This window comes from Bos indicus, chromosome 29 (genome assembly GCF_029378745.1).
Source record: "Bos indicus isolate NIAB-ARS_2022 breed Sahiwal x Tharparkar chromosome 29, NIAB-ARS_B.indTharparkar_mat_pri_1.0, whole genome shotgun sequence".
NCBI classification, from domain to species: Eukaryota; Metazoa; Chordata; class Mammalia; order Artiodactyla; family Bovidae; genus Bos; species Bos indicus.
In genome coordinates this window covers 26,658,781-26,683,873 of record NC_091788.1, presented here as the reverse complement: position 1 = coordinate 26,683,873, position 25,093 = coordinate 26,658,781, and the positions used below count along the sequence as shown (strand labels likewise).

The 25,093-nt window shown below is 38.0% G+C and overlaps 1 protein-coding gene and 1 pseudogene across 5 annotated transcripts in view; one reads left to right on the top strand and one right to left on the bottom strand.

The window, feature by feature from the left end:
* LOC109554479 (L-lactate dehydrogenase C chain) overlaps positions 1–18,573 on the top strand; it is a 33,019-nt gene extending 14,446 nt beyond the window's left edge. For 4 of the 5 annotated variants that reach the window (XM_070783078.1, XM_070783077.1, XM_070783076.1 and 1 more), the window contains 4 exons: positions 1,248–1,421; positions 2,713–2,830; positions 11,854–11,977; positions 18,300–18,573. In XM_070783078.1, coding sequence (XP_070639179.1) covers positions 1,248–1,421; positions 2,713–2,830; positions 11,854–11,977; positions 18,300–18,464 — 581 coding nt within the window. In that variant the 3' untranslated portion in view covers positions 18,465–18,573. The remainder of the gene's footprint in view (positions 1–1,247; positions 1,422–2,712; positions 2,831–11,853; positions 11,978–18,299) is intronic. The other variant, XM_070783079.1, reaches the window with a different exon arrangement.
* LOC139180723 (WW domain-binding protein 2 pseudogene) lies at positions 17,480–18,304 on the bottom strand (annotated as a pseudogene).
* Positions 18,574–25,093: the final 6,520 nt, after the last annotated feature.

Here is a 25,093-nt window from a genome sequence, read left to right as displayed (position 1 = left end):
ATACTTTATGGTACTAGACTGAATGATTTTACTTCTAAGACCAGGAATGAGGCAATGAGACTTGCTTTTGCCACTTCTGTTTAGCATCATGCTAGAAATTCTAGCCAGAGTAACTGAATAGAGATTTATCAGATATTTTAAATGAACTATTTTAACTGTGGTTAACGAACTAAAACAAAGCATGTCTAAAGAACTAAAGGAAATAATTAGTCTGATCTCTCACCAAATGGTGAATATTACTAAATAGATAAATATTATTTTTTTAAAAAGAATAGAAATTCTGAAGCTAAAAAGTTAAATGAACATTAACTGGAGGGACTCAATAGCAGAGTGAGAAAGCAGAAGGAAGAATCAGTGGACTTGAAGACAGGGTAGTTGTTTAATGCCTGGGCTTTCTCAGGGACAGTTCCTGTTGATGTTTTTTTCTGTTTGTATGACATGTATTTCCTTATTTTGTTTCATGCCTCATAATTTGTTGAAACTTGAACATTAAAAAAGTACAATAGGGAAACTCTGTAAATGAAATTCTTTCTTCTCAGCGTTTGCTCTGCATCAGCTTGTTGTTTGTTTTGTGACTTTTATGAGTTAATTCTGTGAAGTCTGTGTTTTTTCTTATATGTGGACCCAGAAGTCTGTGTTTCATCTGTTTAGTGATCTGCCATTGATTGGACAAAACTTTCCTTAAATTCTTGGAACCAAAAGATACCTCCCAGTCTTTGCTGCAGGGCTCTGTGTACAAGTTGGGGCATGCCTTCAATACTTAGCCAGGCAGTTTATAACTGTGCCTTTGCCTTTACTTCCTGCTTTCATAGAACCTCATGATTAGACAGAGCTAAAGTTTACAATCTTCTCTTGTTTTTCCTGAGCATGCACACACCTGCATACAATCCTAAGCATGCGTGTGGCTTTATTCTAAGTAGGAGACTCTGATAGTTTACATGAGGCCGTGGTGATGGAGAGGAAAAATCTAGGTGATCTTAAAGAGATCATTCACCGATCATTAAATATACAGAGGCATATATGTTATTTCAAAAAAGAATCTTTCATTTTAAAATTCTGATGGTGAATCATTTAATCTTTTAAAACCCATCTGAGAGATTATCTTTTTTTCTTTGTTGACTTGCTTCATTTTGAACTCTAATGAATCTATATTTGACTCTAAGTCAATTGATCTGTCTATTCAGAAAATCAAATTGTAAGAAGAAGTTACTATGAATCTTTCTCTAACAAGAAATTTTTCTTCCTAGTGGATATTTTGACATACGTTGTCTGGAAGTTAAGTGGTTTACCTGCAACTCGTGTAATTGGAAGTGGTTGTAATCTAGACTCTGCCCGTTTCCGTTACCTAATTGGACAGAAGTTAGGTGTACATCCCTCCAGCTGCCATGGTTGGATTATTGGTGAACATGGTGATTCTAGTGGTAAGTGTAAACTCATTACAATTATATAATCGCACTTCTCATCTTTAATAATGCTTATTGTCCTTAAAGTGTTGGCATTTTACTGTTTGTTTTCCTTAACTTTCAGTCTTTTGTGGCATTGATTTAGCTACCTCACACAAAATAGTGCATAGAGCATATAGCTATTTTAAAATTCAATTTTTTTTTTTTGGTCTGGAGCACTTTCATTGTGGTTTTAAGGACAGAATTATTAAGATATAATACACATCTCATAAATTTTACCCATTTAAAGTGTGTAATTCACTGCATTTTTATTCACAAAGTTGTGCAACCATCACCACAGTCTAATAGTAGAAAATTTGCATCACCCCCAAGAACTCCCATTCCTGCACTCACGCCCTGCCCTAACCACAGGCAACCATTAATCTACTTTGTGACTCTTGAGATTTGTTTTTCCCTGACTTTACACAGAAATAAAAATTTTTAATGTGTGATTTAAACTATTACTTAGGTCATATGTCTTGGCTCTTTTCCTAACTTAAACATTTAATCTCTGCTACACAATTAGAACTTCATGCTTATAATGCTCTCTAATTCTGTGATGTGTATCAGTCTTCTTTCCATAATGCCAGTAGATCCATTGAGAATAGGCACCATTTATTCTTTTATTCAATCATCCATTTGTTCAAAACATTTAATAAGTAAGTACTTCTCTTTTCTTCATACTTCAATGGTCATAGTATAATAAGTATTTTTTATTTGATTTAAACACAGTTTTTTGACCAGTGCCTTAATTTGGCACCTTTTGGCTTCTGTTATTGTCTTAGCTTAAAAGACAATAATCATTAAAAATAATTTTCCAGATATGTTTTAATTTCTCCCATTTAATATTCCATGATTTTATTTTTTTAAAAACTCTGTATGGTTTAATAGTATGATATTAATTTATTGCTCTTTGCCCTCTTATAATATTTTGTAATTTCTTATAGATTATTTTCTTTGTGTATTCTATATTTGTATCTTGCTTTAACATGCCTCCTTACCACAAATTACAAATAAATTCTACTGCATATTTTATGATACTTTATAATTTTAGTTTTTACATTTCTCTCTTTTGTCTATTTGAAACTTATTTTTATATATGGTGTAAGGTAGGAACCTAACTTTATTCTTAAAAACCACACTAAACTTACCATATATGTATAAATTAATAAAATATGATAAAGCCAACACCTGGGTAAAAAAAATCCACTGCACTTAAACAACTGAAGTATTGGGAAGAACGGTTCCTTATGAGATTTATTTCTTTTAGTGCCTTTATGGAGTGGAGTAAATGTTGCTGGTGTTGCTCTGAAGAGTCTAGACCCTAAGTTAGGAAGTGATTCAGACAAGGACTCTTGGAAAAATATCCATAAGGAAGTTGTTGGAAGGTAACATTAGTTACTCGCTTTCTTAGTACCTTAATAATCAGTTGTAACAACATATTTTACAGACAAAAAGTATAAAAGTTGATTTTTGCTTTTTGTGAGGTAAATAACATTCTGAAAATTCCCAAAGTTGGACTCACATAATGCATAGCTTTCTTTTGGAGGACATTTTTCAAACAGAAAAGAAGACAGTAAGTACTTTCTGTTTCTATGATTTTGACTAAGTATATCATATAGGTGGAATCCTTCAGTATTTGTCTCTTAGTGACTAGTTTATTTTGCTTAGCATAATGTCCTTAAGGTTCATCCATATTATAGTATATGTCAGAGTTTCCTTACATTTTAGGACTGAATAATATTCTGTTGTATGTAAACATACCACATATTGCTTATTCATTCATCTCTTGATGGATTCTTGGTTGGCTTCCATGCTTTAGCTATTGTGAATAATGCTGCTGTGAATATGCATGTACAGATCTCTTTGAGACTCTGTTTTCAGTTCTTTTGGGTATATACCCATAAGTGAAATTGCTGCCGCTGTTGTTCAGTCGCCCAGTTGTGTCCGACTCTTTGCAACCCCATGAACTGCAGCACACCAGGCCTCCCTGTCCCTCACCATCTCCTGGAGTTTGCCCAAGTTCATGTCCATTGCATCGGTGATGCTGTCCAAGTGTCTCTGATGCCCTCTTCTCCCTTTGCCCTTTGTTTTGAGGAACCACCATACTGTTTTCCACAGTGGCTATACCATTTTACATTCCCATCAATACTGTAGAGAAGTTCCAATTTCTCCACATCCTCACCAACACTTGTTATTTTCTCTTTGACAGTGGCCATCCTAATGGATGTGAGATGGTATCTTATTGTAGTTTTGATTTGCATTTCCTTGATTAGTGATGCTGAGCATTTTGTCCTGTGCTATTTGGCCGTCTGTATATCTTATTTGGAGAAATGTCTATTCAAGTCTTTTGCCTAGATTTGAATTGGATTTTTTGTTGGTTGTTGAGTTTTAAGAGTCCTTACTGTATTCTGGATATTAATCTCTCATCAGACAATTTACAAATATTTTCTTCCATTCCATAGGTTCTTTTTTAAAACCCTAGTCATAGTGTCTTTTGATGTACAAAACTTAGAAATTTTCATAAAGTCCTTTTGTCTGTTTTTTCTTTTGTTGCCTTTTGTGTTCTATTCCAAGAAATTGCCAGGTGCAATGTTATGAAGTTTTGCCCTGTGTTTTCATGTAAGAGTATCATAGTTTTAGGTCTTATATTCAGATCTTTGATTATCTTGAATTCGTTTTTGTAAATAGTTTTAGGAAAGGGTCCAATTTTAATCTTTTGCATGTGGATATCCAGTTTCCCCAGAATCGTTGGTTGAAATGACCGCCCTATTCCCATTCAGTGATGTTGGCACAATTTTTGAAAACCAGTTGAACAGATTTTCAGATATGGAGGTTTACTTCTGAGCTTTCTATTCTATCTCACTGGTCTATATGTTTATGTTGATGCCAGTACCATGCAATTTTGATTACTGTAGTTTTATAGTTTAGTAAGTTTTGAGGTCAGAAAGTGTGAGTCCTTCAGCTTTCAAGGTTGTTTTAGCTATTCCGAATCTCTTGAGATTCCATATGAATTTTAGGGTGAGTTGTTCAACTTCTGCAAAATCTATCCTTGGGAATTTTATGGGAATTTCACTAAATCTGTAGATGGTTTAGGGTAGTATTAGCATCTTAATATATTAAGTCTCCAAAGTAATTAACCTCCAATTAAAATAAATAAATTAAAAAAATATATTGTCTCCAATTCATAAACATAGGTCGTGTTTCCATTTATTTATGTCTTCTTTAATTTCTTTCATCAGTGTTTTGTGGTTTTCACTGTTCAAGTCTTTTACCTGCTTGGTTAATTCTGAAGTACTCTTTTTTTGGTGCTATTGTAAATGGGATTGTTTTACTAATTTCCTTTTTAGCTTGTTCATTGTCATTAAATAGGAATGCAGTATTTTAATGTTGACTCTACCTGCTGCTGCTGCTGCTGCTGCTAAGTCGCTTCAGTCGTGTCCGACTCTGTGTGACCCCAAAGACAGCAGCCCACTAGGCTCCCCATCCCTGGGATTCTCCAGGCAAGAACACTGGAGAGGGTTGCCATTTCCTTCTCCAATGCATGAAAGTGAAGAGTGAAAGTGAAGTCGCTTAGTCGTGTCTGACTCTTAGCGACCCCATGGACTGTAGCCTACCAGGCTCCTCCATCCATGGGATTTTCCAGACAAAAGTACTAGAGTGGGGTGCCATTGCTTTCTCCCTGCTACTTTCCTGAATTCGTTTATTAAAAGTTTTTTTGTTGCTGTTGTTGTGTGTATGGAATCTTCATGGTTTTTGTATATAAGATCATGTCATCTATAAGTAGAGGTACTTTTATTGCTTCCTTTCCAAATTTGAATGCCTTTTATTTGTCTTTCTTATCTAATTTTCTGGTTAGAACTTAGAATGTTGTGATGAATGGAACTGGCAAAAGTGAGCATCTTTGCCTTATTCTTGATCTTAAAGGAAAAGCTTTTAGTTTTTAACCATTGGGTATAACTTTCACTATGGGCTTTTCATATACGGCTTTTATTATGTTGAGGTAATTTTTTCTACTCCTGGCTTCTAAGGTGTTTTTATCATGAAAAAGTGTTATAAATTTTATCAAATGATTTCTCTGTGTCGATTGTAATGACAATGTGGTTTTCCTCTTTTATTCTCTTACTGTGATATATTACATTGGTGGATTTTGGTATGTTGAACCATCTTTGCTTCCTAGGACTGAATCATGGTGTATAATCCATTAAATACTGTTGAATTCAGTTTGCTAGTATTTTGTTCAGGATTTTTGCTTCACTGTTTGTAAGGGATAACGGTCTGTAGTTTTTTCTTTTCTCTCTTTCTCCCCCGTCTGCCCCCCACCGCCGCCACTTTTTAACTATTTTAATTTAAAAAAAAATAGTGACTTTGTCTTTCTTTGGTATCTGTGTAATGCTTAGAATTAATACTAATGTCTTCACTTTCATTTCTGATTTTAGTAATTTGAGTCTTCTCTCTTTCTTCTTAATCCATCTAGCTAAAAGTTGTCAATTTTGTTGACCTTTTCAAAAAACTGTTGATTTTTTTTTATTGTTTTTCCATTCTTTATTTTGTTATTTCCACTCTAATCTGTACTATTTACTTCCATCTGCTAGATTTGGGTTTAATGTGTTCTTCTTTTCCTAGTTCCTTAAGTTGTAATGTTAGATTGTTGATTTGACATCTTTCTTGCTTTTTAGTGTAAGCATATATGGCTGGCTATAAGTTTCCCTTTAGCACTGCTTTCTTTGTCTAATAAGTTTTATCTTATGTTTTCATTTCCATTCATCTCTTAAATATTTCCTAATTTCTATTGTGATTTCTTTTTGACCCATTGGGTTGTTATAGTGTGCTTTTTAATTTCCGCAAATTTGTGAATTTTTCAGTTTTACTTGTGTTATTGATTTCTAAATTCCCCTGTTGTGTCAGAGAGTATACTATGATGCCTGTCTTATTAAATCTGCTGAGACTAGCGATTTCCCTAGTGGTCCAGTGTCTAAGACTCCATGCTCCCAATGCAGGGTGCTCAGGTTTGATCCCTGGTCAGGGAACTAGATCCCACATGCTGCCACTAAGAGTTCACATGCTGTAACTAAAGGGTCCTGCATGCACAATGAAGATTGAAGATCCATGTGCCACAACTAAGACCCGGTGCAGCCAAATAAATGAATATTCTTCAAAACTGAAAAGAACTAAATCTATTGAGACTTAATTTGTGGCATAACATTTAGTCTACTCTAGAAAATATCCCATGTATACTTGAGAACACAGATACTGTTGTTGTTGAGTAAAGTGTTCTGCTAGATCTAGTTGGTCTATTGTGTTGAATTCTCAGTTTCTTTCCTTACTTTCTGATTGAGAGTGGGGTATTGAAGTCTTCAATTATTCTTGTAGAACTGTCTATTTCTTCCTAATATCTTCACTATTTGTTTCATGTATTTTGATGGTTTGCTATTAGATGCATATATGTTTATATAATTATTGTTTTATTTTCTTGAACCTCTGGTTAGTATATAATGTCATTTGTCTATTGTAAACTCTTTGATTTAAAGTCTGTTTTGTCTGACATTAGTATAGCCACCCCTGCTCTCTTTTGGTTACTATTTGTATAAAATATCTTTTAATCTATTTGTGTCTTTGGTTTTACTTACTTTTAAATAAGTTTCATGTGATAGCTTGTACTTGGTTCATGTGTTTTTATCCATTCTGTCAATCTCTTTTGCTTGGAGAGTTTAATTCATTTACATTTAAAGTAGTTACTGATAAGGAGTGGCTTCTGTCATTGTGCTCTTTGTTTTCTATATGCCCTAGAGCTTTTGTTCCTCATTTCCTGTATTACTGTTTTGTGTTTATTTTTCATAGTGGAATATTTAAATTTCTTTCTTATTTTCTTTTGTATATATCCTACAGCTATTTCTTATAGCTGTTTTTATTCTGGTTGCCATGGGGGATTACCTTTAGCACCCTAAAGTTATAATACTTTTAACTGAATTTCTACCAGCTTAACTTCAGTAATGTACAAAACCTCTGCTACTTCATAGTTCCATCCTCACCCCTTTTGATTGTTAATATCATAAAATTGCATCTTTATACACTGTTTGCCCAAAAATATAAATTAATAATTCTTTTAAATGCAATTTCTTAAATTTGAAAATGAGAGTTACATATCAAAGTCACAGTGATACTACCTTTTTGACCAATTGTTCTTTTAAATGTATTAGTTTCTAAAATTATGCAGAAAACAAAAAGTGGAAGTAGAAATTATTGTTACCATATTACTAGCTTTTATAAATATCCATGCATTTACCTTTATTGAGATCTTTATTTTTTCACATGACTTAAAATTACTGTTTATTTCACCCTGCAGGACTGCCTTGACTAATTCTTGCAGGGCAGGTTTAGTGGCGATGAACTCCCTTTGCTTTTATTTCTTTCGCAATGTCTTAATTTTTCCCTCACTTTTAAAAAATAGTTTTGCCAGATGTAAGATTCTCGATTGACATTTGTTTTCTTTTTTATCAGTTTAAATATATCTGCCCAGTACTTTCTGGCTTCCAAAGTTTCTGGTGATGATCTTATTTTTCACTTTTCTTCAAACTTTTTTCTTTCTGTTTCTCAGGCTCAGTTATTTGCATTGTCCTGTCTTTTAAGTTTGCTGATTCTGTCTTCTGCCTGCTCAAATCTGTTGTTTAATCCATCTAGTGATTTCTTTTTTTCATTTCACTTATTATACTTTTCAGCTCTAGGATTTGGGGCCTAGGGTTTATTTTTAGGTTTTATGTTTCTTTTTTGGTATTTCCATGTTGTTCACTCATCATTTTCTTGACTTTCACTATAGCTTCCTTTAGTTTTTTGAGCGTCTTGAAGACAGTTGTTTTAAAGTCTTTGTCCAGTATATCTGCCATCAGTTTTTTTCCTCCAGGGACAGTTTCTGTTGATTCATTTTTTCCTTTGAATGGGCTGTACTTTCATGTATCTTTGTATACCTTGTGATTTTTTTGTTGTTGAAAACTGGATGTTTTAATCTAATAATGTGGCAACTTTAGAAATCAGAATCTATCCGGTCCCCAGGGTTTGCTGAGTTTTTGTTCTTGTTGGTATTGCTTTTGTTTTTGATTGTTGAAAGCTGTTTTTGTGCCAAGGACCAGCCTGAGTTGTAATCTTATGGTCTTTGATGTTGTTTCTAAGCCTGTGCACATAGGTGGTTACTTTCTAATTTCCTCAAAATATGCAATTGCTTTTGTATATTCTGGTCTTCAGTGTCTGGCTCCTAAGTGGAAATAAGAAATATTAAGGGAAGAGGAAAAGGGTACTTGCTCTTTACATTCCCTAGAGGCCACCTGAATAAAAAGGGGAGAAGCTTGCAATAGTTGTGGGGAGATGAAACAGTAATGGCTTTGCCCTCTTTGTCTCCACCTTTGTTATCAGAAGCAGTAATCATTCATTAGAAAACAGATCTCCGATATTTGAAGAAAAGAGTCCTTTTCACAGGCTGTGCACAAGCTGCTTTGGGTACATGTGAACAGCTGCTACTGTGCTAAGAGCTGAAATTAACCACAATTTAATATACAAGCCTTCCCTTGGAAGTTTTGAGCTTTCAGAAGACTCCAGAGTTTCCCCAAAAGTTATATCAAACAGAATCTGGCATTGCATTTATTGTCTAGGTGGAGAGATAGATTCCTGGTGCTCCCTACTCTCCATCTTCCTAGAACCCTCCAGTACTTGAAGGTGAAAGTTGCTCAGTTGTGTCCAACTCCTTGTGACCCCATGTACTGTAGCCCTCCAGGCTCCTCTGGTCCATGAAATTCTCCAGGCAAGAATACTAGAGTGGGTAGTCATTCCCTTCTCCAGGGGATCTTCCCAACCCAGGGATCAAACCCGAGTCTCCCACACTGCAGGCAGATTCTTTACTATCTGAGCCACCTAGGTTTTTAAACCTAGACAACTGTTTTGTGAAAAAGCATACTCAAAGCCATCTTTCCAGATACTCTTACATTTACCTTGATATCTCATCATGACCTGGGTGATTATCTTTGTGTTATATATTGCTCATAATTCTTATGACAAACATGTCCTAATATTTTATACATAGAAAAAAACAAGCTTTTTATACCTATAATCACCAGAATGTATAAGATCAAATAGGTAACCAAAATCCCTCACCAGATGTTTTGATAATTCTTAATTAATTGTACTATCTTATTTTTCCTTTTACCATCATTTGTACCTTATTAAAGTTATTTGATAGCTGCATTTAATTATGTGTTCAGTTTCTCTGAACCAAACTTATTTCCTCTTCTGGTCAAACTATTCCCACATCAATTGGAAATTTCAGGTTAATATCCAAAAAATATCTTTTCTTTGATGGTTGTTAGTGGTATGTTTTATTTTCTTAAATTTTCTTAAGAGGACCTACAAACATTTGTTATGCCATATAGCTTTGGATAAGAGATTAAATTAATGCCTACCAAATGAAATGTATGTTAATATTACAGAATCACTTCATATCATTCTCAACAAAAATGTCCCTTTCCCCTGTCTACTATATATTTCCCATTATAGGGGCTATTGGGAGCTGTTTCCCAGTAAATGCAGGAATCTATCTGATCTGGCAGGACAACTATAACCTAGACACTAAGCAACGTGTTTTAGCCAAGACTGGTTTCCAGACGTCACGGAGTAACCCATCTTTATAGGGATGTTGCATTGTTGGACTTTTGTCTGCCCAGTCCCTGATAATTGTTCTACAGGGACTGTTAGTTTCTTTTTCATTTGAAACACTGTTGCTGTAAGGGAATAGTGATTAAGATCACATTTTCCACTGAAGTCCTGTGTGATCTGAATACCAAATACTGCAACACATTACAGATCAATACTCATTCCAGTTAGTCCTTAACCATGCAGTGTCCAAAATTAAATTATTTACCCCTTTTTCATTTAGCAGAGGGTCTATAGTTATAAAGACTCCTCAGGATACTGCTAGTACTTTCCTTAAAACAACTCAACTCTTACATTACTCAACTCTAATTTTTCAGTGCCTAACTAACAATTGCAGGGGAGTGACAACATGATTTGATAGGATGTCCTTCCAGTTTCTGAATGGAGCATTTACTTTACAATATGAGTCAGTTTTTGTCTTAAAATACCTGCCTTAAAACTGCTTTTTCTTGATTCTCCCTTTTATATCAGCAGTTTTAATTTCATTAGGAAGGTTAACAACAACTAAAGGATTATGTTCTTAGCCATTTTCTTCTGAACCCTCTTCTCCAGATTCCACTATTAAGATTTGTTCTCAGTTACCTAAGGCATAGCTTTCTTCAGCTTTAAACACCACCAGTCAGTCAGTCACTAGGCTAAACTTCCTTTCCTTTTTTTTTTTTTTACTTACCCCACAAAGTCTTGGTTATATTGAGAGTCTGAAAGTTAATCTTAATTTTGATACCAATCTTCACGGCCTCTAATAGTGCCCTGGTTTTGGATTGATAGTCAAATCACAGGACACCACAATAAGTATAGTCCATGTTGAGTTGATACATTTGCTACTGAGTGTGTTGTGTGCAGTCCTGGAGCCTTGAAACTGTGCCTAGGTGGTTGCAAGAACCCCTGATACAAATAATGATGCTGTACATTCTGTGTTTCTTGTCTTGGATCCTTTTCTCAAAAATATATAAAATCCGAGCTAAGTTAAAACGTCTTTGTCCTTTAAGTTTTACTGTCAATCCAAACTCAAGATTGCTATTGGTGGCAATGCAAAAATAAAATACATATTTATTACAGAAAATAAGAAAATTCATAAGCATAAAGAAGAGGTCACCTGTAAGCCTGTTACTCAAAAATAATCATGTAATAATTTGGTGGATTGATTTAATTCTAAAGTTCCTATAAAAGTACATTATGTTTTTTACAAGCCTGAGATAAGAAATTACATAATATTTAGGATTATGCTATTTTCCTTTGACAAAATATCAAAACATTTCCCCATGCTTTAATATATTATTGGTTTAATAATATATCCTTAGGGAAAGTATGTAACTTAAAATTATATAAAGTTTAAAGTTACATTGACACCTTAAAAATTTTATGTGGTCAGCAAGATATATATGCTTTCAAGGTGATCAGATTCTATGTTTGGATATTTAAGCAAAAATACAAAAATTTGAAGCTAAGTTTCATTTCGAGTGGCACAAATGACCTAGTTCTCTGCCTTTATGGTAAACAAAAGATAAATTACTACTTACAGTGAATAATGAAGTTTATGAGAATAATATAGAAATTTTTATTGCCTATTCAGAGATAATTTCAAGAAGAGATCTCTAAGAAAATTTTAAGAGTGTTATTGACATATAGGTTGCTTTAGAATGGATGCTTGAAAAATATGTTCTCTCTGAATCAATTCTCATGAATTTGATTTTCTTACTTTCCACAACTGTAGTGCCTATGAGATTATCAAGCTGAAGGGGTATACCTCTTGGGGTATTGGACTGTCTGTGACAGATCTGGTAAAATCAATTTTGAAAAATCTTAGGAGAGTGCATCCAGTATCCACTATGGTGAAGGTAGGCTTAAATAGAATCTTCACTTATCATTCTTTTAATAATGCTGAGTCCTTACTATGTGCCAGTCATTACACAAAATGTTGAGAATATATTGGTGAACAAAACAGTCAGAAACCCTGACCTTATAGAGTTTAATGAAAGATAGCAACTTAATAAAACAGTTACAAAAGCAAATAATAACACATTTTGTTAAGTGCCATGATGACAAACTATGAAGTTCTTAGAGCATACAAGAAAAGAATTTAACTGCTCTGGGGAGGGGGCATTCTTGGTACAGGCAGGCAAGCTTTTCTAAGGAAGTAAAATGTGACCTAATCTGAATAATGAGTAGGAGTTAATTTGGAAGGCTGGACTAATATTCCAAGCAGAGGGAGGAACACATGTGAAGGGGACCTGAGGTAGATATAAAAAGAGGACACTTGAGAATCTGGAAGGAAAAAAAAGGTCAGTTATTGAAATGCACAGAGCAAAGGGAACATAGGGAGGTGTATGATAAGGCTGGGGGAAGTAGGCAGGTTGGGCCACTGAAAGTCTTATAAATGTTATAAAGGTGTTTGGGTCCTTACCATAAGAGCTATGGAAATCTACCAAAGAACTTAAGAAAGGAACTGGTTTTACAGTCTTTGTTTTTGTTGTTAAAAAGATTCCTGGGGTTGTGATAGACAGAACAAATTTGAAGGGGACAAGAGTATAGGTGGGTAAACTTGGGAAGAGGCTGTGTATTACAGAAAAAAGTAGTAGTAGAGATGAAGAGCGGAGAAGGCAATGGCACCCCAACTCCAGTTCTTTTGCCTGGAAAATCCCATGGACGGAGGAGCCTGGGAGGCTGCAGTCCATGGGGTCACTAGAGTCAGACACCACTGAGCGACTTCACTTTCACTTTTCACTTTCATGCATTGGAGAAGGAAATGGTGACCCACTCCAGTGTTCTTGCCTGGAGAATCCCAGAGACGGGGGAGCCTGGTGGGCTGCCATCTATGGGGTCGCACAGAGTCGGACACGACTGAAGTGACTTCAGCAGCAGCAGCAGCAGCAGAGATGAACAGATGGGGACAAATTTGAGATACATTGTGTTTAAGAGGTAAAATTCATAGGTCTTGGTAATGGAGTGAGGTGGCAAATGAGGGAGACAAAGGTCATTTTTAGATTTCTGTTTTGCACAGTTAAATGGTAGTATAATCCACTGAGGGAAGGCATATTCAAAGAGAATCAGATTTGAAGATCATGTTTGCAATTAGGGAGAAATTGAATTTGAGGTGCCTTTGTAATGTCTGAAAAAACAGGCAGTTGGGTACAAGCTTCTGGAATTCATGAAAGAGTTTTGGGTTGCAGTTATAAATGTGAGCATCATCAGCATGAAAACGGTAAGCAACAGAAGCCAACTCAAACTAGCTTAGGCAAAAGAAGATATGTTGACTCATGTAACAGAAATGCCAAGGAGGCCTGAACCACATGCTCAAATTGTATCATTAGAGCTATTTTTTCTCTCAATCTCAATCTCAAAGCTATTTTTTTCTCGAAACAATCTTTGCTCATCTTTTCACTCTTGTTGGCATTAATATCCTGTGGACATTTTTCATAGAACAACAAAGATGGCATGCTTAGAGCCGACAGTAGCAGTACCCTGCCTCTCCATTGCCCATATTAATTTCTTGATAATTGGCTTTTTGGGGATTACTTGTCCATTCCCATGATACTTGTCGGTTAGGGAGAGGAAGTTACTGAAAGGAAAAGAGAGGTTCTGTGCTAAAAAAAAAAAAGATAAAGAGATACTTGACAGGCAAAGACAATAGATATCCCTTACACATGGTAACTGAAATCATGAATTTCAATGAGCTTGCCTAAGGAGAGAGTATAAAGTGACAAGACCGATTGAGTCTTGAGGAATTTCAGTTTTGAAAGCTGAGTTTATAGTATGAGTCCACGGAGCTGACTAAGTGGTGGCCAGAGTTAAAAGAGAAACCAAGAGAACACAAAACCATGGTAAGCAAGTGAAAGGAGGATGCCTTAAAGATGAAAGGATTGGTTTTCTGTTGTTGATTGATGTGAAGTCATGTAAAAAGAGGGTTTGAAAATGCAAGGAAGATACAGTCACATATGTCATTGAAAGCCTTAGCAGGAGATGTTTAATAAAGTAATAGGAATGAAAAAGTCTGATTGGAGAACACCAGGGTCGTCTTAACTTTGGCAGTATTGACTTTCGGACCAGGTAATTCTTCATTGTTCAGGATGACTTTTGTGTTGTGGGATGTTAGCAGCATCCCTGGCCTCTACTCATTAGATGCCAGTACATATCAATTTTGACAATCAAAAATGTCTCCAGATATTACCAAATGTCCCTTGGGAGGCAAAATCATTTCCACCTGACAGAACCTCTTAAGTAGCTGGGGAAATTAAAGCCAGTGTGGAAGTAACTCAGTCATGTCCAACTCTTTGCGACCCCATGGACTGTTGCCTGCCAGGCTCCTCTGCCCATGAAATTCTCCAGGCAAGAATACTGGAGTGGGCAGCCATTCCTTTCTTCAGGGGATCTTCCTGACCCAGGGATTGAACCCAGATCTCCTGCATTGCAGGCAGATTCTTTACCATCTGAGCTACCAGGGAAGCCCAAAAGCCAGTGTAAACAGCTCTTTTGACGTAAGTGACTGTGAAAATAGAGCAGTAATTGGGGAGGAAAATCAGGGCAAGGCAAGTTTTTTTCTTTTAAAAGATAAGACGTAAAGAAGATATTGGAGATAGAAATAATAAGCAGAGAGAGTGTTGGTTAATAAGCAGAGCATTTGTGAGGATATTAGACCTAGGAATGAGGAGGAATAGATATCTGTTTTAATAGAATGGATGTGAGAGTTGGACTGTGAAGGCTGAGCGCCAAAGAAATGATGCTTTTGAACTGTGGTGTTGGAGAAGACTCTTGAGAGTCCCTTGGACTGCAAAGAGATCCAACCAGTCCATTCTGAAGGAGATCAGCCCTGGGATTTCTTTGGAAGGAATGATGCTAAAGCTGAAACTCCAGTACTTTGGCCACCTCATGCGAAGAGTTGACTCATTGGAAAAGACTCTGATGCTGGGAGGGATTGGGGGCAGGAGGAGACAGGGACGACAGAGGATGAGATGGCTGGATGGCATCACTGACTCAATGGATGTGAGTCTGAGTGAACTCCGGGAGTTGGTGATGGACAGGGAGGCCTGGCGTGCTGCGATTCATGGGGTCACAAAGAGTCGGACACAACTGAGCGACTGAACTGAACTGAACAAAGAAAACAGTGAATCACAGATTTGTAAGTTTGGCATTAGAAGCATCTGATGATGTCTATCTTTTTAGTGAAAGGAGACAAAATCATCTGCTACAAGTCAAGGGAGATAGAGAAAAGTCAGATGTTTGAGAAGATTTGAAATCACCGTTGTAGATAATAAGAAATAGAAGTTAACAGAATCAAGGCAGAATTTCTATCAAGTGGACTCATTTGAGATTGAAAAGCATTAATTTTAACATATTAACAACTTTGTTGTGTCATTTTTCTCTAGGGATCTGAGTGTAGGAATGGAGAAATAGCTGAATTCATTGGGGTTTGGGTTTTATTTTAGGAGTGTTAAGGAGAGAGAGGAAGACTGAGATAGATATAGGTAGTTTTGGTTTCTACACGTTAAAAATGAGTTTGACCTTCTACTAAAGGGTCACTGTCAAGTTCAAGACCTTTGCCCTTAAATATTATATACATACAAATGAATAAATTACAAAAGAAAATGATTAATAAAGATTTAAGAAATATTTATAAAAGCTAAAAATTAAAATAGGCAAAGGGTCTTAGAGTATGGCAAAAGGGTTACAGAATGGACCCAAGAAATGAATCTTAAGTTGGAAGAATCTCATAACAAAGTTCAGAGTGGGATACTTGGGGTGGGAAGAGAGGGTCTCATGAACTAAAGAAAGAAGACAAGGAACTGGAAAGAAAGGGAATTGGTTGATTTATCCACATGGACAATGACATCACCAAGGATAAGGGCAGAAACTGAGAGGGAAGATTATTAGGTGTTAGAGTCTTTTATGAATAACATGAAATACTCAATAGGTTTGGAGATGGTGATTAGAAAGAGAAGAGCTAAATAAGATGAGCCTCAAAAAATAGGGGGAATTTTTTTAAGAGGGCAAGGGATTAATAATTTGGAAGAGATGGGAGTGATTCCACACACTGTTCCTCTTTTGAGGATACAAGGGGCTCTGGGAGAATAAGCAATTACCTCTAGAGGGCTCCTGAAGAAGAGTTAGGTATCAAATGAAGGCTCCTCAAAAAAGATTGAGTAATTTGGGAATTTCTTAGTCACTACTGAACAAATCAATAGATGAGTTATATTTTATAGGAAATACTTAAACATTTGACATTAAGAGCAGAATCACTTGTATGCTGTTATTCTTTTTTCCCAGTTCATTTTTATTCACATTTTCAGCAAATAAAGTTGGCAATAGAGTTTATTTATTATATTAACTTGACTTTTTTTGGTCAATAAATAGAGAATTCTCTTTAAATAACCATTTCCTCACTTCATGGCCAGTCTAGGAGAAAAGGAAGCAAATTTCAGTGCATCCAGGGGTCATATTGCCAGCCAGGCATGATGCTTAAAGGGAAAGAGGGTAGACTGAGGGGCTGGCAGCAGGTCATGGTCAGCACACAGGGATAGGTCAGGGTAGGGCCCTTATTTCCAGTCCATCCAGCAGCCCCCAAGTGGGATGGACATGCATTTCCAGTTCTAAGAAGCCCCTTCTATAGGAAGAGAGACAGTGAAAGTAGAGGGAACAAATTCCTGAATCACTAGCAGGGAAGGAGAATGGCTTCTGCTCCAGCCACACTAGCCTTTTTCCTGATGCCACCCAACCAACCCCTGCAGCTCATGTTCAAGCTCCAAAAGGCATTGTGCTACACAGAGGTAGCACCAGAAGGACCACGGACAGGAAAGGGAAGTGGGAGGAGGTAAGTGTAACTGGAGCTGGAATGTGACTGGGAAGGGAATGTGCGCTGGCAGTCTGGTGGGCCAGTGGCCTTCCGTGGCTAGGCATAGACCAGAGTGAAGTGAATGTGAGTAGAGCCTGGTGGGGAACCCTGCCAGGAGAAGACATGTAACTAGTCTGAGGAAATCATGAGGTTGAGTATCACGTGGCTACCAAAATGAGGGAGTTGGACTGCAGTGGAGGAGATGGATAGGGAGTCCTTCTGTGGGCCACTAGAATAAAACAGGAACACTGAGCTCCTGAGGAGAGCCCCAGAGATGGTGAGAGGGAGGCTTGGTTGAGTAGTGCCAGTAGACTCTGAGCTATCAGGGGAAGCTGGGAGGCACCACTCCAGAGTCAAGGAGCCTCTTCCCTTGCTCTGTGCTAGTTCCTGGTAACTTAACAGTCAGATTTGGAGGAAGAGCAAGACCTTCCCATTGCCGCCTCCAACCCTGTGTTCAACCCCAAGGGGTGAGGTAGGAAAATGCAATGGGTAGTGGGAGGCAGAGGTGTGAGATCTACTGAGTCTTCTTATCTTCCAGGGAGGAGGTGGAGGCTGGTGTGTGGTCATGTAGGCATTGTGTGAGTTACCCAGGTTGTAATAGGCTCTGGCAGCTGCCTCTATGGCCTTGGCTTCAGCTCCAGGGTTGGAGGGAACATCAGGGTTGCTGATGGAAGGTTCCATGGCCCCAGGATAGGGTGGTGGCCATGGCTGCACCTATTCCATGGCCCTGTCCATCATTGAAGGACCTGGATAGAAGTCAGGTGCCAGCCAAGAGGGCAGGGGTGCATTCCATTAGTGACTGGCAGGGAGATTACATAAACCCTGCTGGGCATGTGAGAGGACCTTGTACCCTTAGGCTCTACCTCTGGAAACTTGAGAAGCCACCTGTTAGCACCTGTTGTCCAAACTTAATGGCATCCCCTGGTATAGAGATTATGCAGAGCAGAGCTTTTCTAGCTACTTCCGCCTTCACTGTTCTCTTATTTTACACCAAAAAACAAACACAGGCTGCTAGATCTCACAGGCTGCATAGTCCTTCATCAGACTGCATGACATCCTTTCGCTTAGACAGAAATATGACAAAGGTTAGGGGTAAAGTAGACAATGCCTTTCTTTGTTCCTTTGAAGTCCTCTGGAATGTTCTTTGTGTCATTAAACACAAGTTCTTACATGGTCTTAAGACATTAGGATGCTTTTGGTGGTATGCTCTCCACTGCCCTCAGTGACTCTTCTTGAGTTCCATATTCTCTCTGTATATTCTAATTCTGAAGCTCTCTTGCGTAGCAGCTTTTCCATATCACATTACTGAATAATAACCTAATTTTGCCTTTTAGGGCTCATATGGAATAAAAGAAGAAATCTTTCTCAGTATCCCTTGTGTCTTGGGACGAAATGGTGTCTCAGATGTTGTGAAAGTTAACTTGAATTCTGAGGAGGAGGCCCTTTTAAAGAAGAGTGCAAGCACACTTTGGAACGTCCAAAAAGACCTGAAATTTTAAAACTTTTTAATGTTCCGTGTTTTAGAGAACAGAAGATAGTAGGCTGTATATTTATATTTTGAAAGTATTCTCACCTGATCTGTAAAAAATAAAAAGAATATTGGACCTATGACATAACTCCAGTCTCTCAAGACTAGAAAAAGGAAATGGTAAAGAATTTCTCCCCTTTAGGAATCTCTTATAGCTCTATTCTAATGGGCTCAACCTGTACAAATGTGTCATAAATGTAAAAGTTGGCTTCAGGTTTATTAGAATATGTATAATAGTCCATTTATACAGAGCTTATGATTCTTCTCATAAAACAATGGGATTTCTAGTATTGAAATTTCATCTTGTGCTTTATTCCATTAAGACATCAGCATATTCACTTTATATTGCTTCAGTAACTTCATGCATTTACATATAATCATTACAATTAATATCAATGTATATCAGAAGGAAAATAGAAATAAAACTTTATGGCCTAAAAAAATTAAATGAGGTATCTTCACCCTGCAAGTATTATAGCAATTAATATAAACTCAAATAGTTGATGTGGTCCCACTGTTAAAATACCACACAGGGAGTTTAGACCAGGTTATTAATTTAGCAAACTACTACTCTGCTTGCTGTATTATGGTTATGAGGTCAGTATGACATGATTTCTGCCTTCAAGTATCTCACAGGGAGATTTAGGGTACCTCATCTAACTGGTTATAGATGGATGCTTGAAACAGTCAACTGGTAGCTCCCTCTTGGTGTCCAATGTTAGGAGTACATGTGCTTCATACGAAAATATATATTTCCTTGATTCCACAAAGAATTTAAGGCAGCTATAGGAAATAGACAATGAAACAAAAACTGAAAAATCAGGACCAAGGTAATTTATAAATTAGGACAGGATCAGTGGGAAAATTAGAAGGCATATATACAGGCCCTGAGGACTTACATGGCTCTAGTGGAGGCAAACCCATTTGGTTAGAGAATTACGGTTCACTCTCTTGTTATTCTTGCTATTTAATAGCTTTCAGTCATCTACTACAGAATGTGGTTGGTTTCCCATTATTTTGTTCTCTTTCCTTTTTTTTCACCTCTTCCCTTGAATGTACAAAATATGGTCGTGAGTGAGAGTTTCATTAGGATGGGGAGGAGGGGAGTCTAATGTGGGTTTGTCTTTTTATTTTTTAAAGTTCCTCTTGTATACCAAATTAAAACTTCATTTTAGGAAAACCTTGCAGAGATTAAAAAAAAAAAAAAGCTGCAAAATATACTTTCTACAGGGAATATTCTAGGGAATAAAATTGCTCTACATTGTGTGTTCTCAACTGGACCATTATTGTCCCAAGGGGTGAAAATTGGTTCTTGGGTAGGAGGTTGGTGAAAAGTCTTTGATATTACAAAGGTTTGACTTGCCAAAGTTCAGGCCTACCAGACAAAAATCTCATTCTATAATACTTAATTTGACGATGTGGGGACGGGTGAGGGAGCTGAACTATTAGGGATAATGTCTGAAAAAGCTTTTGAGGAAAAGACAATGAAAATAAAAAGGTTGAGAAACACTGCCCTGCATTTTATAAAAGAATTTGTCAGATGTGTATTATGTTTTATGATTCACAAGTGCGTTAGAAAACAGTCAAGTAGAATGTGGTGGGAGAAGTAAGGAATGAGGGGGGATTTTATTATATTCTACATTTAACAGACTTCATAAATAATGAGTTGTAGAAATGGTTATCAGTTGTGTCTATGGTTATCAATTAGCACTGCCCTGATCAAAGTCTTAGTTTTGCATCTCACTTAAAAAATCTCTTGCATAGAGAGGGTTTAAAATTTTTTTCTACTTCACTTCAGCTCATATTTGTGGGTGGTAAAAAGTAGCCCTGAGATTCCTTTCTCCCACAGCCCTGGTGAAAAATTCCCAGTGAAAAAGTGAAAGTGACAGTGTTGGTCTCTCAGTCGTGACTCTTCTTGACCCCAAGAACTGTAGCCCGCCAGGCTCTTCTGTCCATGGGATTCTCCAGGCAAGAATACTGGAGTGAGTAGCCATTCCATTCTCCAGAGGAACTTTCTGAATCAAGAATCAAAAGCCCTTACTTATCCTATACATTTAGACAAGGTTTGTTAAAAATAAATTGACTTGGGCTCCCCTGTAGCTGGATTCTGGGCAAGGAATGCTGTGTGTGATGGCCGAGGCCTTTTGGTTCAGCGTGCCTGCTTCACCCCGTGCGCTTGGAGCCCAGTGAGCCTCTGAAGCCCGCCGGCCAGAAGCCTCAGCCTGCAGGCCGCGCAGGTGGCAGGCAGCGGGCGCGCCGCCTCAGCGCTGAGTGGCCAGCGCCCGCTCCAGGGGTCCTTGGCACCGCGAGCTGTGCGCGGGCTGGCCGCCGCCTCGCACAGCCTCAATAGCCAGCGGCTGTCCTCTGAGCTTCCGCCAGCTTTCTCCATCTTCCTCTTCCTCTTGCGTGGGCAGCCGGAGTTGGGCTGCGGGAGTCACGTGCACCTGTGGGAGAATGGGGGGCTGTGGGAGTGAATTTCTGTTTCCTGGCGTTGACTCCGTGTTCCCTGCGGGCTGGTGGTATGCCTGCCGGTCAGGGGAGGCTGGCTCTGCATCCATCTGAAGGTGGGCCGAGGTACTGCGCGCCTGGACCTTCTGGCCTGGGGCCTGTGAACTCCCCATGGATGCTGGGCTCCAGCCTGGAGCTAAGAGCTGGGGAGGGCAAATGGGAGGAAGAGCTTTCCCAGTGGTAAGTCTCATTTTTGGTGGAGCAGCCCCTTTTCCTTCCTTCATTCCCTCTTAACTCCTCTCTACTGCACCTTTTTCCTCCTCCTCCACTTGGTTTGTCTTCTGGATCATTCCCTAAGTGTCTGCAGCACCTCCTTCCCCACTGGCGCCCAGGAGTTCTGTATATGCCCCCTCTCACTACAGACCAATTCCAAATCGGAAGAGGCTTTGCAGTTTTTCCTCAGGATGGCCACCATCAAGTATGAACTTCAGAAGAGGAAGAGCTTCACTATAGGAAGTGGATTGGTTGCCACGGCCTGTGCAGTCAGCATCTTACTAAAAGTAAGTTGTACACTGTTCTCAACAAGTCAGTGCAATCAGCCTCTTAAGAAAAAAAAATTAAGCTTAGGGGATCATATATAAGCTAATACGTGATAATAGAAATTAGCTATGCCAGAGAGCCATTTGAGTACGTTGCCTTTAAAGAGAAAGTTTTTTCATCTGCCTGTGCTGCCTTGCTCCATGGCTGCTTCCTAGCACAGTCAGCTATAGCCCCAGGAAAGCAGCTGTTGCTCAAGAGCGGTCAGTCGCTTGCTGCTTCAGCTCTGATCAAGTCTGTCAGGTGCTTGGACACATTGAAGAAGCAGGTGGGTAGGTATATGGCATTTTCAGAAGTGGCGAGGTCCTCAAGTGAGTTACCACGTCAGCAAAATAACTCAATTTTTGACAGATTATGAACAAACCAGAAAACTTCTCTTCATGTACTTTATTATTCTAAAATAAAATATATACATATTTTAGAAAGCTGCTTTAATAAACTTTCCTTTAACCATTTAACAAGCCTAATCTTGACTCAAGCAGTGAAGCCTGTAAACATAATAAATGAAAAACAAAAAAGTGTCATTTATAGCCTGTCAATCTCTTACTGTCTTCCAGCAAAAATAAACAGCCTGGTGGAGAATTATCTTCATACCTGCAAATGATGGAGGCTGTTTTTGTTAAGGCTGTCAGAACACAATTATGACATACAGTCCAAAGAATGAAGTCACCTCCTTATCATGTTAATTAATTGTTCTCTTTTGAAGATCTATCGTGTTGACTAATTGAACAATAATTCAAGTAGAGTGTCCCAGAAAAACCACTTGAGCTCCCTCTTTGGAATCTGGCTGGTGGCTCTGAGATTACCAAAGGCCCTGACTCACCCTGACTTGTGTCCTCTTTTAGAGGCCTCATGTTCTGCGCGTGGCTTCTTTCCCAGTGGGCTGGAGACAACCAGGGATTGTATTTTTTTGGCCAGGGCCTATAGAACAGTAGTGTTCTAGTGAAGTAGCAGATACTTATTTATGTAAGAATGAAAAACAAAAAACAGTAATATCCTTTCAGAAATTTCTAACTCCTTTTAACTACGTGACTTAACCTGGTGATAAAAGCAGTTATTAAAAGTCTGCCTCCTCTCCCCCTTCTCCAGATAAGTTATGTGCTCTGAGCCCTGGCGGGTCAGACAGTGAAGAATCCGCCTGCAATGCAGGACACCTGGTGGGTTCGATCCCTGGGTTGGGAAGATCCCCTTGAGAAGGGAAAGGCTACCCACCCCAGTAATCTGGCCTGGAGAATTCCATGGACAGAGGAGCCTGCCAGGCTACCGTCCATGGGGTCGCAGAGTTGGACACGACTCAGCGATTTTCGTTCATTCATTCTGTGCCATTGGGTTAAGCCAACTTTCCTCAGGTGCAGGCAAGTCCACTGCATGTGGTTGTGCAGGTTGCGTCTAGTTCAAGAGGTGAGTGGGGGGCCTATCCAGCCCTGTTGGCTTACCCCAGAGCAACAGGTGCTGTTTTCTAATTGTTCCATCCAGAGGGGGGCTGCTTTTTATAGTTCTTATGATGGTATCCTCTGTGTTAGAAACATCTCTATGTGAAAGCAGGTTGGTATTTGACTTTCACTCATGTAGTAACAGTATGAGGTACCCCTTTGCTTGACTAGGAAACTCAGCTCACTAGAACAACTGGAGAAATAGGTAGCAGAAAAAGAGTGTGCAACCTGTCAGTTGACAACTGTGTCCTTTTGACATACCTCCAATCAATATAGAATTTTTGTTTTGAGCACTTCCTTAGTTTCTGGCATGTAAGATGTCTCAGCTTCTTCATCTCATATATTTCCTGCCTCGATCATAAATCAGCCTTTTTATCAGGGAGCCTGATTCCTTTTCTTAAGAGTATGATATAATCTGAGTGCTACGTGTGCTCATTTCTACAGAGCATTTTAAAAACTATGTTTTGAAGGTAGTTTTGTCAGTTCTGCTCCATGCTACTAAGTCTCTGTACTAATTCAGAGCATCTAGAAAGCATTGGCGTCTCATTAAGCAACAACCTTTTCCTTGTGATACAGTTTTGACTTCTAGGCTAGTAAGTTATAGTCTAAAGTGCTTGACTTTGAAGTTCCACTAATTAGAATACAGGAAAAAGATCCAACAGTATAAGCTGGACATGTACTTTAATTATGGATACTTGATCATTTATTTCTAAGTACTAGCTCAAATCATTAGGTTTTTTTTCAGTGCAAATTTTAATGATATATACTAAAGATAATATGTACTTATCTACAACATTATTTTTCAAAAGGTAATACATTCACAAGGTTAAAAAATAAAAGTAATATAAAAAGATATGCATATGTCATACTTTCATTCTGTTTCCATCCCCTAAATTCCGCTTTAGGAAACCATTTGTCTATTTCCTGTATATCTTCTAGAGTTTCTTTTGCAAATACAAATATATTATTTCCCACCTTTATTACAACAATGTAGCATGCTAGAAATATATAGTAGTGATTCCTTTTTGCAAGTAACATTGCCTGATTAAAGAGCTATAAAATTCTAAAGTTGGAAAGGGCCCTATATTTTAATCTACTTATTCAGAAAACTTACTGAGCTTCTGTATGCCAGGTAAATGCTAAGCACCAGATGAGTGAAAATGAATGATTTCCTCTTCTCTAGGAAGATGTCATTAATTTTCTCTACTGACTTTCTATTTTTTACTTCCATTCTAGCCTTTACTATTTCTTGTTTTCTTTGCATTTAGGCTGCTCTTCTTTTTCTTGTTTCTTAAGATAGTTATTGATTTAAGATCTTTCCTGTTTTCTGTTAGGCATTTGCAGGCATTTCTAAAATTAACTTATTTGGCTGCACCAGGTCTTAGTTGTGGCATGCAGACTCTTCCATCTTTGTTGCGGCAAGCGGACTCTTAGCTGCAGCTCATGGGATCTAGATCTCCAGCCAGGGATCAAACCTGGGCCCCTTGCACTGGAGCACAGTCTTAGCCACTGGACCACCAGCGAAGTCCCAACGGGCGCTGAGTTTTTCCCTTTAAGCACTGTATAAGTTGCACCCCATACATTTTGGTATGTTGTGTTTTTGTTTTCATTTGTTTCGGTATTTCTAAATTTCTCTTACAATTTTTCTTTTTTGAGGTACAGGATTAAGTTTTTTATTTGTCATTTCTTAAATTTGAAATACTCCTTGATGACATCCTTGGCCTGAGATTCTTTGCCACAGTTCTTAACTATCACAACTTCAAGGAAGCTCTTTACAGACTTTTTTCTTCTCTATTAATTTTATAGAGGCTATCCATTACCCTAGTTTCTTGTTTTCATCAAATTACTTTGCTTTGGTGTTCAACTCAGAGGTCCTCCACCAATTTGACATATATAGACTCATAATTGGATGCAAACAAGCAAAGATGGGTTTAGTGCTTTTCAAAGGCTTTGGAAAATAGTACTCAAAAAAAGGTGCCTCTTCTAGAAAGCAGTATAGATCTCATTTTATTCAGTGTGAAAATCTCTGCATTTTGAATGGCTTGTTTATTCACATTTAATGTTATTTTAATGTTCGGATTTGTGCCTGCCATTTTGCTATTTTTCTATGTCTTGTGTCTTC